Genomic DNA, 16,560 nt, shown 5'->3' on the forward strand with positions numbered 1-16,560 from the left:
AAATAAAAATTGAACAGCAATTGTATTTTACTGCCTTTTTCATAAAGTAGCTGGTCAGAACGTCCAGTCTTTAATGTAGTTCAACCTATTATATTCGTGTTGGAGTTACATGGAAGAATGACACTATGAAAAATAGTGAACTTCTAAAGAATCTATTATAATTCTATTTTAAAAATATCATCAGTATTTTACCAGACTCTGAAAAATAATCTTGGTTTTATTGATGGTACACATATGACATTTATCCTGCCGGCAACATAATCTCAACCAGCTCTAAATAGGAAAAGAGCAATGTAGTGACAAATGTAGTAATTAACATCTGGGTTTAACAAGCAGGGAACAAGAAACATATGCTCACTATTAAGATAGGATTCACCCATTTGGATTTATTTTGACATTTGATTTCTTCTTTAAAAAAGCGGGTATCATTTCTTAAGTGATATCATTTCTTATTTTAAGGGACTTCTAGAAAGGAGCAACAATACTGAGAAGAGCTAAAAGTCACAATTAATATGGCTTCATAAAATTTACATACAACTGCTGTTTGTATATCTCAACTAAACTCAAATGTGTATAAACATTTGTTTAGCAACTGCAACCCTTCGCTACAGTTTTATCACATAGTCCTATTGCTCTTTATACAGATCGTATTCAGTTCACAACACAGTTGCACCAAAACATAGCAGAATTTAAAGAAGCAAAAGGAATTCTTGTTGTCACAACTATAATTTGCTCTTAGAATGAAACTGCAAACACTGAAAGGAGAAAAAAATGTTTCTATCAGTTCGAGAGAAGAGAGTAAAAAGAAACAAACGAAAGCCAGGGAAATACGGGACTAGGATGTTTAAACTGGTGCTTGAAATCTCATTAGAAGAGTTACTGGGGTAGTCTATAATTGTGGCCGGCCATTTATGTCTTTTTTTTTTTTTATTGACAGATTGTGTGTGTGTGTGTGTGTGTGTGTGTGTGTGAGAGAGAGAGAGAGAGAGAGAGAGAGAGAGAGAGAGAGACTGACTCAGATATATAGGCACCCCTCTGTCAGGGCTGCTCTTGTGTCTTTAGACCAACCCCAGAGAATTCCCGTCTAGCTTGACTCCGAAACCTAATTACCTGTTACTGGACTTTAAAGCAGCCTCTTTATCTCATTTCCTTGACACAAAAACAAGACTTACAATTGAGGATACCCCTAGAAAAGCACATAATAATATTTGCTTTTAGCAAGTTAAGGTTTTTCCAGTTTCATATTCAGCCTGCATCTTCTACTTCCTTTATCTCCTTTTCCATCCACTGCTATATATTACTTATGTTCATGTCATATATGTCACCATATTATAAACTCATTGAGAGTAAAGTATATATTGCATTATTTTAATCTCTCCAATTTGTGCTCTGTAACCAATTTAAAGCTCTTACTCGAGAGCGTTATACATAGTAAGTGCTCGATTAAAATTTTTACATCTTTACAAAGTTACATATAGTGATGCAAAATATTTTTATATAGTTACAAATAAATGTACCACAGAACTAAAAATAGAATGTGAGTTTCTGTGTATGGACCTAATAGGATTTATTTTTCTTATATTGATGTATGACAAGCAACTAGGAAAGAAGAAAAGTATTTTTAGAAGGATTTTTCTAGGGCCAGAAATGAGGCTTATCCTATCACAGGAATATTTGGCACAAACACTATAAATTTACTTTGAATCTCTTATTTTATTAGAAGAGAAAACTCATGTATGTATAAAAACTTCCTCTAAGCTAGTTATATATCACTTAAATTAATACAAATATTTATGTTACATCCCTGGCTTTATAGATTTTAATGTTTTTGTAGATCACTTTGTTAATATATATGAGGAGAGTGAAGAACTGTATCAATAATACAAAACTTTAAAAATCTTAATCTATTTGAAGATCATTGAAAGCTGAGCACATTGTGTAACCCAGAAAACCTGGGTGATTAGTCAGGTCACACGGCTGGTTAGTGTTAATCCATGTCTGATGACATCCCTGTCAAATTATTATTGTTCTATTCCCATATGCATAATGAGTATTGTATCAAGATCCATGAAGTTCCTTAGGAATAAGGAAAAGAAACATCCAATGTGGAAAGTTATTGAAGACTTTATGAGGCCACAGGCACACATCAACATAGAATATTGACAAAGACTTTATCTCCTTAGGGCAGCAACCATGTCTGATTCAGCTTTCTACTTTCTGGAGTAGAATTTCCTAAAGTTGGCTGTGCATCTGGGTCACTTGGGTTCTGAAAAACTAACACAGATACCTAGATATCACCCTCTACCTATAGAACTAGCATGTCTAAGGATGGAGCTTTAGAACATACGTTTTTAAAACCTCTGCAAGTTATTCTGAAACAATTGATACTCTTTTGTACCCTGGTACTCTTCTGGCACCCCTGGCAGAGAATATACAATATAGGTAACTAATACCCATTTGCTGAATGATTGAGACAGCAGTTTATAAAAGCAGCAGCTAATACGCCTGTGCACACATTCAATTTTTGTTGATTTGACTTTTGTTAATATAGCACTACTTTATTTTTGTAGTACGGAAAGGACAACTGATAAGTGAGATGTAGGTTTTACACTCAGGAAGGTTTTTTTTTTTTGTACTTTAAATACTCACCGTGCAAAATTCAATTAAATTAATTAGTGGGTGTTACTTTAGGAGAAATCACACTTATAATACCAGGTTTCTTTCATATGAAACTTGTAGAGGACAAAATGGGATTCCCTCCTTGGAAGTCCAGTATTAGAAGATGGCAACATATTCCCACTTGTAGCATTTCTAGGATCTGTAATTTCACGGTAGTATCTCATGTTTGATGATATAAATGCCTCTTCTCTATTTTTTTGCCCGCTCACATACTAGACCTTAATTCATCCAACATAAAAACAATGTGGTACCTAAACTTTCTTTAGCCTTCTTTTCCCTAGTTACTAACCAGTAGAGATGAAAACAACACAAAACGAAATAAAAACACCTCTTCTTGGGGTCTCCACAATAGCACTTTAATTTAGCACATTAGGAAAGTGAATATAATGAAAACTGTGAGCACAATGTCTGGTGGTTTTGTTCATCTGTCTATGCAGCAATGACTGTGATGAGCTAGAATATTCATTAACCCTTGCTGTACTACATTTAAATTGCTCCTTTGCAAGTCTCCCCTACCTGTATATACCTGACTCCTTTGCTTTCCTCTCTCGTAACCGTAGTCTGCTAACACTTGAACCCATCCTGTGGACAAATACTTTTAGGAGTTCCCCACTGATGGCCTGCTACCATATGAAGACAGATCTCAATATTTGTCCTATTCACACTAGGACCAGCAATTAGAAGCCTCTCCACTTTGCACTTACTTGACTCTGCCTAAATAGGCTTAAGCCTGACACTTTAATGGTTACTAGATCTCTTGTCAGTTTTCCTGATAGGCGTAGTCTTTAAAACAGCTTTGTGTATATATAATCAGTAAGGCATCCCTCAGTGTGCAAAGATGACAATCCCATCCACCATTCCCTCAGCTTTTTCCCATACAGACAACTGCCATATTCATTGACTATGGCTTAAGTGAGTGGATGTGACCCTCAGAGAATGTTAGATTAGTAGAGAGCATTAAAATTCATCAGCGTTCTATGTTCCTGAGTATGCAAAAAGGGCTTGAAACTTAATAAAATAAATTAAGTTGCCTTGATTATCCTCCATGAGCATGGCGTGGCAGTGCTCCTGGTCATGCTACTAGGTGACCAGTGGAGCTTGTCCCCAGGCTGGCAACTAGCAGGATTCCCAAGATTGTTTTCTGTCAAGCCAGAGGTCACTGTCATGGGGTTCAGGTGGGACTATACATTGGAGTGAGGAAAAAATATCAAAATTACATTAATATTTATTTTGTAACTTCTAACTTTTTTTCCAATTTTTCTGCTTTTCTACAAATTTTGAAATATTTATTACTTATTAGTTTAGTAGTTTATGTATAAAATGTATAAATATATAAATTACATGTTTTGGAAGAATGAGCTAATTTTTTTAAAAGGAAAAAAAAAAACTGGTAAGATATAAGAATAAATGAGACCACTGCTAAATACTTTTCAGATGCAACCTTTCAATCCCTTTAGGTTTTAAAAAAACAACATGAATCCCATAGGTTAATATTCGCTAATGATTCTGTTATTATTCTTTTAACAATATTTATTTAGTATTGGTGAGTTTGTAACAGTGCTCTATATGGGCAAACATTGAATGAAGATAGTCACTGAGTGGTCTCAGCTACTGAAGAAGAGGAAAGCACGTAACTTTAATGGATGCTTTGTCCTTGCAGTTCCCTTAGTCTAGCACAGCTTTGTCCCAATTTCTACTTACTACCTCCTATTTGCCCTTCAATAACAAGTTGAGTGCCATACTGTGTGGGATGCCTTCTCTCCCTCACTCGGAATTAAGTATCCTTCCTTAAGTGCTCAGGCACTTGTCCTTTGATAGCAAACATCATCTCCAGCTGAGAGTCTGTCAACCTGGAAATAATATTGTAGCACAATGTTCTTGAGTCCACATTTGCTAAAAATCAGTAATATAATAGGATACCTGGAGGCCAAATGTACAGGTTGAAAATAAACAAGTGAAATAACTTTCTCAGAATATTATAAACAGAAGAGCAAAGTATAACCAAAGGAAGCAGAACAAAGGAAATAATAAAGATTTTTAAGACTGTGATAGAAAAATAATACAATAGAGAGGATCAATAAGTCCCCCATTTCATTCTTTGCAAAGATGAGTAAAATTCATAATCCCATGGCAAGACTGATCAGTAAATGACATACCTGAAGAATGGAAGAGTGAACAGATCCTATAAAAGTTAAAAGGATTATGAGAGAATACTATAAGTAACTTTATGCCAATAAATTAGAAAAAAATTCCTAGAAGACTATAACTTAACATACAGACCTAAGGAAAAAATAGAAAATGTGAATTTCCTTATAATTCTTAAATAAATTAAATCTCCAGACCTACATGGCTTTACAAATTAAAGAAATAAAACTAATTTTATACAAACTCTTCCAGAGAGTAGAAAAAAAACATAACAAGGATATCCTACAATCAAGAAATTCTATTCCTAGGTATATGACCAACGTGTGCATTAGGAGACATACATGTAAAAGAATGTTCATAGCAATGTTATTTGTAATAACTCCAAATTGGAAAGATTCCATATGTCTGTGTAGAGAGGAATCTACAAGTGAATTGTAATATATTCACATAATAGAATACTGTACAACAATGAAAATACAGACGGCTTAGGTGGCCTATCACTTCATTGTTGGTTTAAGCAACAGTCATTTTAGATTATTGTCTCTCAGTTCTGGATGTGACTGGGCTCACCTACAGTGGTTCTGCTCGAGGTCTCTACTGATTTAAGCAGTCATTTGGTGGTTGGGGCTGGAGTCATTCACTCACAAGACTGTGAGGTTGATGCTGGCTGTAGGCTGGAACCTCAGCTGGGCACCAGAACAGCTGTGTTTCTTGGACATCTCTCTATTTGATCTCTCTGTGTTGTTTCTCCGCCTGGCAGACTCCGAGTAGCTCAGTTTCTTACATGGCAGCTGAAGGCTCCCATAGTGAATATCACAAGAGAAATTGGCAGAAGCTGCATGGCCTTTTCTAACCTAACTTGGAAGCCATGAAGCATCACTTTCATCAAATTCTATTTAATGAGGAAATCACAAAGGCCCTCTTGGGTTCAAGATGGGGGACATAAGATCCTCTTATTGATGGGAGGGTGGTGAAGAATTTTCACACGCGTTTGAAACTACTGCATTGTTCCACAAGAGTTTCCATCATCATTAACTTTCTTTGGTAGATTTTTCTGGATGCATGTTACATGTTACAATGTAAATGGCTAAAAAATAAAAAGAACGTAATCCCAGCCTAATAAGGAGGGCCAAATCTGCCAGAGTGGTGAGGAACGTTGTTATCCTTCTTACAGTTTTCACTTCCTCTCTACTCTCTAAGGCTTAGCTTTAGCTCCTGGCAACCTGGCCCTGACCTCCTTGTCGGCTTTAACCTTCCTCTCACAGCTTCCTCGCAAGAATGCTGAGATCCAACTGAATTGTATCCTTGCACGTTGTCCCATCTCTCTGTGATAGAATAATGGCCCTCCCCAGATGTGCACATCCCAATTCCCAGAAACTGTGTCTAGGTTACCATATATGGCAAAAGTGGCTTTGTAGATAAATTAAGAATCTTGAAATGGTGAGATTATCCTGGATTACCCAGGTGGGCCGCAAGTAATCACAGGAGGGTCAGAGTTAGAGTCAGAGAAGGAGACATGATGACAGGAGCAGATGTTGGAGTGTGCCATTGCTAGGGAGAATACAAACCAAGGAGTGCATGCAGTCTCTAGAAGCTGAAAAGCCAGGGGCATGGGTGTTTTTCCTAGTGTCTGCAGAAATAATCAGTCTACTAACTCCTTGAGTTTAGTCCCCTAAAACCCATTTCCGGGCTTCTGATCTTCGGAATTGAAAGAAAATGGATTTATGTGGTTTTAAGCTACCAAGTTTGCGGTAATTTTTCACACCAGTAATAGAAACTATTCTTTATTTATTTGTTTTGAGTAATAGAGAAACTAATACAATTCCCTGCTCCCCCTTTTCTCCCCATTCTACCTTTTCTATATTACTTGCTTCTACTTGAAACACTTCCCTAGGCCAATTCTTTGTACATCCTACCTGGTGTTAAAGACCCAGCTTAGATGCTCTGCCTCCTGAAACCTTCCTATCCCCGCAGTTAGAAGTAATTCTTAATCCTCTAAAACACTAGGGCACCTAGCAGTCCTGATAGGCCACTTATCACATATTACTTCAAGTTACTTGAGGCCAAGGTGCTGCATACCCTTTTTGCTGTTTCAGTTTCCTGTTCAGATTTTACACATATCACACATGCGTGTTTGTTGAATGACTGCAGGAGAGTGATATCACAAACTATAATAAAATATTTCCAGTAGTAGTTAATATTTTATGCAAAAATATAAAAGTCAATTGTAACATACATTTGCAACTTCATACGGTCCATTTAATATCTGTTCCATGTAATGATTTAGATCTCTGAATCTTTTGTGATCTGAATTCGTAAAAGGTAAATGCCACCAATGAGGAAACCTGTTTAAGAGAAAAAAGTACATATTCATCAGTTTGAAAATTGACCTCTGCATCTAAGATTGTTCATGAAGTTGTAATTGCATCAGATGGGAGGGCCAATGAAAACATTAAAAAAAAAAAACCACAAAAAATAACATAGAACACATGATTAATCCTGAGTATTTCATTAACATGACTGAGGTCACTTGTACTATTTATCTGTCACTAATATTAATACTAATTTAATTTAGCATACTAAATTAATATGTATGTTCTTTCTTACTGTATTTATGGCAGACCACACATTTTGTCCCTTAATACATGTGAGTGATAATAAATACTTTCTGAAGTTAATGATTCATAATTTTTCAAAGAGGTCAAATTGTATTGTTTCTTCTGGGTTCACTAGAGACATTGCTACACTAACTAAATTAAACATTACCAAGTGACATATGCTTCCATCTGGTCTCAGTCTTTTGGAACCAAGTATCACTTTCCCCAAGAGTCTGACTTGCAGAATTTCCTCTGCACTATCCCATAATTCATCTTGACGGGTTAGACAAGATTAACACCAGTTATTGGGTGGGTGACTTGCTAATGGTTAACAGTTGGCAATGCATTTTGTTGGTTAAATATGTCATTTTAGAAACTACCTAGCACTTCCTTTGACTGCAGTCTTGCTCTGTCTCCTTCATATTTCTGCTTCTTTGCTACAGACCTTGTCCCCAGGAAAGGAACATAGGGGATAGTGAAGTATTGTCAACAAATTCACAGAAGTATGTGACAACTGCAGGCCACCCCATCCACTGCTTCCTGTTGGAAATGTCAGGGAAGTCCAAAATAATATGTTTGTGTATTTAAATAATTATTTTATTTTAACGGTATCTTGTAGTTCTAAGGCTTAACATATTAAACATTTTCATCCAGATTTAGTTACCATGAAAATTAGTACCATACAAAAGTAATCAAACAGAAATGCATTTGATAAATAGGTGGATTGGGCTGGTTTTCAATACTAATTTGTGTATCTGTGATGAAGTTTCCTTTGCTAGAATAAAATGTTCAACATCAATACCATTCCTTTGTTGATGTTTCTATAGATGTTATGTACTAAAAATATCTTGTGTATAAATAAGCACATGAGAATTGAAGAATTCAGCTATAGTAATGCCATTCAATTGTTTCAAGTGCTTTTGAGTTATATGCCAAATATAACATAGCAATCAGTTCTTAAAATGATTTTTTTTATGATCTTTTATCTGACAGTAACATCATTTCTTCCCTTAACTTTGTTCAGACTAAAGATTAGGAAACACCTGGCTGGCAAACAGATTTGATACCTGGTTATTAGAGTAATTAATGTTCTCAATACCAACACCAACCAGTATTTTGATTTTCCCTTTATTTGACCCTCAGAGATTTTTTTTTTACTCCCCAGGACAATGTACCAAAATAAGATTCTGGATAATTGGTGAAATGGTGAAAGTAGAAGAGGGAAAGGAAATCAATCCCTCTCACGCAGGTTAAGTTTAAAGTTAGACCATTCATTTTGAGGAAGATTTCTATGCCTGTGTACTCTTGGAAGGAACCCAGAGGTACAAATAGTTCAATGTGGGGACCACTGTTATATGCTGTGAGTGATTTGAATGTTATTCTTCATGATTCTTTCTGATCATGCTTTCCAGCTCAGATTTACTTAACTCTCGTAGGGCTTCTCTCCGTAAATTAGGAGTCAGAGGAAAGCTTGCCTTCATCCTTCATTTACATGCACTGCTGTGAGCCCCAGCTCCGTAGCGCCCGTTAGTATACAAATATCATTCAAGGCACATAGGACTAAAGGTTTTTCCCTCCACACAGGAATAAAACGAGTACTGCTTGAATAGTTTTAAAATCAATTTAGGTACCATTACCAGGCAGTAGTGCTTGAGCAAAGCAGAACCCTAACTGAAGCTGAAAATCGAGAAGAGGCATATAGAGAGATATTATTAGCACTTTTAAGGTTTTACAAATTATACTAATATGTATAGGAGATGTAAAAGTGTGGAACAGAGAATTTTTTGAAACCAAAAAGGACAGATATTTAACAAGGATTAACTTATAATTCTAAATCATGTATTAGCACAGTATGATGACAGTCACAGATGTTGAATTCAGTATGTGCGGCCGATCTTTGAATATTTTTGCCAGCATCTCTTCTTTCTCAGTTATTGTATCATTTTTATTTTCGGGGGGGGGGGGGGAGAGTAATTCTTAAAGCTGATATTGCTTTTAAAAATTTCCACAACAGCATTCCTTTCTTCCCAGTTCCTTGAACATGCTCTTACTTTAACTTTGTTGATGTCCTGATGTTTAAAGAATCTGTGTAGCAAAATTTCTGTGACATCATGAAGAATCTTCATGAAGATTTGTGCAATCTTCAGTATTGCACAATACCTCTCTATTCATTGATAGCTGTACTTAGTTTTATATTTCGGAAAGTGATTAAACCCTGAAAGCCTAGTAAAACTCCACATGTACAATGTATGTCAGATCAGGTAAGGACAGTCACTGTTAAAGGACCATTTACTTAACAAAAATTCCAGTATAGATAAAATGACATTTGGTTTAACTGCCAATATCACAATTTCTGGAAAGTCACCTTTTTAAAGTCAAGATACAAAGTCTATGACCTAAATTTGACTAGCTCAAAGTGATATATTTTAGAAGGTTTGTTGGAACAGCAGTTATTTTCGTTATATTTTTAGTTTGCTTATGTTTAATATTTTTTTCTATTATAGCACGAATGGAAGCAATAGTTTTCAAGATTGTCTCGAAAGGAACATGACAACAAATTAAATTTAGATAAATCAAAGTTAATAATTAATGACAACAAAAGTGAGTTGATTTTAATAAATGTTACTAATATACTAAATGATATTAAGAAATTTAATTTCTTTGGTGCAGCAAATAAATATATCAAAACTTTTTTTTGTAATTATTTGTCGAAAGAGTCGATCTAGTCAATTTAGTTCTGCATTTTCAATTCCAATATTATTATTATGGAAAAAAGCTAAAAAGATTAAATTTTAAAACAGGCAAATAAAACAATTTTCCTGATAACCAATGGAAAATGAAATCGGTTCTAAATTTTTCTGTCTACAAAATCAATGGTGGAAGCAAAGAGGAAATTGCAAACCTTGTTCTCTTTTACGAGACAAAAGGTTGTTTATATGAGAGCAATACACACTCTCTGCTGGGATAGGTTCAATGGCATTGGAGTCAGAATGTTGTGTTCCCCACAAATAGAAAATCCCATAAACATAATTTTCCTTATGTTCAAGGACAAGTGCTTAAGGGAAGCACTGTGGAGGAGCGTGCCTTACTCTGGGAGAGGCAGGGACGCAAACTGCTTCTGAAGTTGGCTGTGAAGTTTTGAAAACTGATCAAATGATTTTTCTGTCAGGCTTGTTTCGTTGTTACTGCGCATCACCTGGATTAGATACAGCTGCAGAAAATAAATAGGCAAAAATCAAAAGACAGCAATAGCAACCTGTGATACATTCTAAAATCTGATTTTATGTAAACTAAACAAAGCAAGAATCTTTCTGCACAATTATCATGAAAGCTAAGAGATGCAATTTGTAACGGCAACATTACCTGTAAACACAGGAAATAAAGATATCATAACCTTATGTACTGGGAACACACTGCCTAATTTCTGCTGTTCTTTTCTTGTGGACACTTTAATTAGCTCTTGATTTATACCACAGGCAGGACTGTTCTCTTTGATGGTTCTCTTCTAATAGCTTTGGTTGTTATGATTTCTCCTTAGAAGATCCTCCTTAGTGACAGGGGCGCTTCTGCTCAAGCTGTAACTAATTTTTCATTTGCATAGTAAAAACAAAAATCACGGTATAAGGGAGGATGTGTAACATAGTGAAGGGGAGTCTGAGGTGAAGTTAAATGATATTTAAGTCAAGCTGACAGACTTAAGACTTACATTATTAGTCTTCTTGCTGTACCCTAAAATTGTTGCTCTTTGAATTGACCTGGTTGTGCTCGCCACGCAGGATTCCTGGGAAAATGTTTGTGAAGTAGGTTTGGCAGGGCTTATGGCTGTCATTTGTGCAAGTGTGTGGATCAAGTTATTCAATTTAACAGGGAAACACTCCAGACTTTCCTTTATTTTCCTAGAAAAAAGAAAAAGAAAAGATAATGAGTTACATTCCCCTGACTCGACTCATTTCATTTATGATTTGTTTCCTTGTGTTTGTTAGATGTGGAGGAAGAATTCAAGAACCATGGATGTTTATTTGGAGCCCAGCTATTAAACATTATTTTTGTAAACTTCCAGGTCACATCTTAATTGTTAGCAAGTATTGAGTAAACTCTTGTAGTGAAATATAAAACTGTTATTGGAATATTGTATTTAGACTTCTTTTTGATTCGTTTTTTATTTTTAGGGATGATTTTTAAAAATTTAATTTTAGTTTATAATTATTTAAAATATTTACATAATTCCAGAAGTTTACTGTACATGATATGTAGATTTCAAGAAGCCCAGTATCTAGCCCTGTACGCTGTATGCCATTCCTTCCCTCTCCCTATACTTAAACATTTTAAAAAATTAAGGTTTAACTTTCATGGTTTTATTTTTTCAGTTTTATTTTTGTATGTATTTGTGTTCCTCTTTAACTGTCTTACAAAAAAGTTGCATACTATAATACTATACCTAATATACAATTATTTTATATGAAATAATTTTTACTCTATGGCCTTTGTTTGTTTCGGTGTGTCTGCTTTTTAAAGCTTTAAAAAAAATTTGTACTTAAGAAGGTTTGTAATTGTATTCTAATGGCATAACAAATATCTTTATATAATACCCTTCATCCCTATTTTATCCTCTTCTCCAGTATCTGATTTGCAGTGTTGTCCTTTCTATCCCAGTTAATACTGTAAAGCAAACAGTATGCTTATTCTACTTTTCATATGTGCTTCCTAGTCCACTTCTATTTTTATACAGCGATTGTATCTACATCATATGATATCTATTCTATACATACTACACAGCCTCCCTTTTAACAATCATTGTATCTTAAACTCTCTACCAGTCCTTAGGTCCAAATCTCTCCAGTCATTGTGACTACCGTGTTCCCCCCAAAATAAGACCAGGTCTTATATTAATTTTTGCTCCAAAAGATGCATTAGGGTTTATATCCAGGAGGTGTCATCCTGAAAAATCATGCTAGAGCTTATTTTCTGGTTAGGTCTTATTTTCGGGGAAACACGGTATCTGAAGCTAATTCTAGTAAATTCTTCAGGAAGTGCTCAAGGAAATAATCTGAGTTCTGTATGTGAACAATAATTTGTGGTCATTGTATTTGAAGGTCACTTTAGCTGGATACCACATTCTTGGCTCACACTTTATGGCACTCAGGTTGGTTATTCTAGGTAATTTTTCTGAATATGTAATACAGTGTCTTTTAATATGTAATTTCAAATCTTTTGATTTTTCAGGGAACTTCTTAAATTACAATGTTAGTGTTTATTAAAACACTAAATATACTATTTAGTTTTGATACTATTTTAATATATTATTTTGACTTTCTTTTTCAGGGAATCCCATTATATGTATTCTAGATCTTCATTGCCTTACTTTCTTTTTTATTTAAAAAATCCTCCTTCTTTTAGTCTTCTTTTTCTCTTGAGGTATTGTATTGTGTTGTTGTATTTACCTGTGTGTTCTTTCTAGTTTATTGTTTTTAAAATTATGTTTTCTTTTATTGATAATTCTTTCTTGGATTCAATCACCTCATTCCTGAGGTTTTAAAAATGTGATTGCTATAGTTCCTTTATATCTTTGTCATTTTCTTAATTTCTTTTAGCTTAATTTGAAATATAAGGATACAGTTTAGCCTTTTGGTGGGAATGTCTTTCTGGTATACTTGTATTGCAGGGATTTTATTTTGCATCTTGTTTCTGTTTCTCCTATTATAATTTTGTGTAACATTCAAACATGATCCATTTTGCTGGCTCATTTTAATATAAAATTAGCATTCCTGAACTTTCAGGAAGGAATAGAGGGTTTTCAAGTGTCTGAAGCTCCCTTTTCTCTTGGTCATCACACAGTGATAAAAAAATATGTCATACTTTCTGAAATATTCCTCCTTTGCTTCTCTGTTCACCCCTATTTTTTTCTATATTTTTTGTTTTCCTTTACTCCTATGACTTTTATCCTCTTAGTTTGGATTATACTTCTGGTGATTTCTCTTCAGTGTGGGATTCTTACCTGGAAGGGAGCTCCCGTTACCTTTGAGAGTTCATAAACTTCTTTAATCTTTTCAGATTTGCCACAGATCACTTGCCCTTCCCTGTGAATTGGAGTGTGTGAAAATCCCTCCCAGCTGCAGCTGCTGTTCTCAAGTTGGCCTGCTCAGCTTTTCAGTGAGTACATACTCTTTGGAGTCTTGTTCTCAGGTCAGTCAAATTACATTTTGCTTCCTTAGCTTCTTCTCATAAGATGCTAATACGCAGGTCTTGTAAATTAATGGTTTGCTCCTACCTGCTTGTATTTTAGGGTTCTTGGGAACACCTTGTTTTCTAGTTTTGTTGAGGATGTTGTTCATAGTTTGAGGGTTTCACAACTCTATTTACTCTTCCTGTTTTTTGGAAGAAATTCAGAGTCATGAAAAAACTTGACTTTTTATAATATGTAATTTAAGCAACACAGAAAAATATCTAGTAAAATGTGAACGTTTCCTTCATTCTTCCTGTACGTCTATCTCTGTGTCAATACTATGTGTTAATTGCTGTTGAATTGGCTCTGACTCTTGGCAACCTTATAAATGAGCGATGTCCACAATGTCCTGTCTTCAGTAGCCCTGCTCAGCTCCTGTAGGCTCATGCTTGTGGCTTCTTTGAGTTAATACTACATTTCCTTAAATAGCTAGAACTTTATAGTAAGTATTGAAATCCAGAAGTTCTTTTATCTTTTTCTTCTTGAGACACCCCCCCCCCATTCTAAGCCCTTTAACCTCCCAAATATATTTTAGAATCAGCTTATCAGGTTCATCTCTACATAAAATACATATATAAAGATTTTGAATGGTATTGCATTGAAACTTTAAAATCAATTTGGGGAGAATTAACATTTCTACAGTATTAAGACTACAACCAATGTACATGGTATATTTCTCCACTTAGGTCTTATTTTACATCACTGTATGATTTTAGATATTTTTTCTGTGGAAGTTTTGTATATCTTTTGTTGGATTTATTCTTAAGTTGAGCATATTTTTTATGGCAAATTGTAAATCCTATCTTTTCTTAAATTTTATTTTAACTAATATTTGTAATCTATGAGTAGATTTTTAACTCATTAATTTTAACAATATATCTATATAGTCTTTTGAAATTTGGGTGGACACAGTCATGTACCCTGCAAATAGTGATGAAGTTTTTGTCACCCTTTGCACTGCTAAGATGTCCAGTGGTGCTAGCAATGTTTGTTCCTGATTACAAAAGAACTACTTTTAATGTTTTACCATTACATGTAATGTTTTCTGTAGGTTTTTAGCTGTAGGTTAAGGGCGTTACTTTCTATTTCTAGAGAGTTTTTAAAAATGAGAGATTCTAAATTTTATTAACTGTATTTTCTGTATCCATTGAGGTGAATATAATTTTTTCCCTTTAATCTTTTCAGTACTGAGTTTCGAGTGTTTATCTTATAACAACTTACTTTACTGAACACTTGTTATTCCAATTTTTTGTTGTTGTTAGTTCTCTGGCATTATTTTATTTGTTGTCTTATTCAGTTGGAAAATAACAATGTGATAAAGCTTACAAAGAGAGCTTTACTATCACTAGAGAAGGCATTATTTTTTTCTGACAGTGATGGGCATGCTTGTAGTTTTTCACTTTTAAAAGTATGATGGTTATCTAAGTTTATTTTTATTCTGAGCTTACTAAATTTTTCTAAGAGAACTGGATGTTGACTCTGAACAAGCACTACTTTTCTGGTTTGGCTTCTATCACAGTTGTAATGCCTTCTTTATAACTAATTTGCCATGTCCTCAGTGTTAACAATGTAGTTCAATACTGTTTAATAATTTTCCCCTCAATTTTATAAAACTTCAAGCCCATTTATCTTGTTCTGGTACTAGACATTTTTGAATAAATTCCAAATTTTTCCATTATTATACATCAATTTCTACCAAAATTTGCTATAAAAGTTGAAATATGATCTGATCACTCCATTTCCACAGTGTTCATTATTCCTAAAGATGGTCTTTGAATTTATGGGTTTATAGTACAGTATAAAATATTTAGTTCTTTCCTCATCAGCAGGTAAAGACATCAAGATAATAATAATAGTAGAATTATACTACTAATCATGACTTATGGAGACCTTACCATTCATTCCTTCATTCAATAACTATTTACTGAACATATTTTATGTGTTAGGGTGGAAAGCTCTAGGATGACAGAATGTACTCATTTCTCACGAAGATAGGCATATGAACCATAAATATTAAGTTCGAAAGTACTCACACTCACAAAATCTCAACTATATTCATGTGTTATTCTTATATTGCCCAGTCGTTAAGATGTGAGAATACTGGAGTTGAAGGATAAACTTATGATAAGCCTATCATTTTAAGGCAGACTTTCACCGAAATCCATTTCCCGTCTCTCAGGTAGCAGATTAACAGGTGAAAACAAATAGTGCTTTAATATGACTCACTTTGCAACCAGTGCCCTGTGAGCAGTAGGTTTTAGTTCTCTGTGAGGATCTGATTTATCCAGGTGGCAGCTCTTTATTTTGTTTAATTGCAGCATCAGCAGGATTATGCTTTGGAGTATTTGTATAGTACAGGTCCAAAGCAGTAACTGGAAGGTTCAGTTCTTAAATTTCCTAGGGGAATCCTCTAGGCAGTCTGGATAAATGCTTCTAACTCTCTGCTAGGCACTGTTCTATGTGCTTGCTCGTAGAGGTGAAGGAGAGAAATCAGATGTCTGCTCTCAGGGAGTATATACCCTTTGGCAGGCACTGCATTAAATACCTTATGTTAATCTTTTCCTCCTTAGAGGAAAGCAGTAAAAGTATTTTAAGAATAGAAAAGAAAGACCAAAAGAGGTGAAATGCTACCAGAGGTCATCATACAGAAAGTAGTAACTGAAAACTGCATCTCATGTTTCTCTGATTCCAAAGTCTTTGCTCTCATTGGGGATTATTTGTAATGAATAGTCTTTCAGCTTTGTCTTTAGAAAGAAATAAACCAATAGGTTTAGTGTGGAATTCCAAGGTAGAACAAAGGCACTTAGACAATAATTCTTTGATTTTTAGATAGAAATAATGTTCAGGCAGAAAAAAAATTATGTTACTTCTTGCAGCCAGGTGCAAAGGTGCCTACAATAAGCACAAAAATTCTTA

The 16,560-nt window shown here is 34.6% G+C and overlaps 1 protein-coding gene across 1 annotated transcript in view; it reads right to left on the minus strand.

The window, feature by feature from the left end:
• PIK3C2G (phosphatidylinositol-4-phosphate 3-kinase catalytic subunit type 2 gamma) overlaps nt 1–16,560 on the minus strand; it is a 276,245-nt gene that overhangs the window by 39,513 nt on the left and 220,172 nt on the right. The window contains exons 28-30 of the mRNA XM_019744695.2: nt 11,128–11,317; nt 10,511–10,632; nt 7,061–7,169 (exon numbers count right to left, since the gene is read on the minus strand). Coding sequence (XP_019600254.2) covers nt 7,061–7,169; nt 10,511–10,632; nt 11,128–11,317 — 421 coding nt within the window. The remainder of the gene's footprint in view (nt 1–7,060; nt 7,170–10,510; nt 10,633–11,127; nt 11,318–16,560) is intronic.

This window comes from Rhinolophus sinicus, linkage group LG02, assembly GCF_036562045.2.
Source record: "Rhinolophus sinicus isolate RSC01 linkage group LG02, ASM3656204v1, whole genome shotgun sequence".
Lineage (NCBI taxonomy): Eukaryota > Metazoa > Chordata > Mammalia > Chiroptera > Rhinolophidae > Rhinolophus > Rhinolophus sinicus.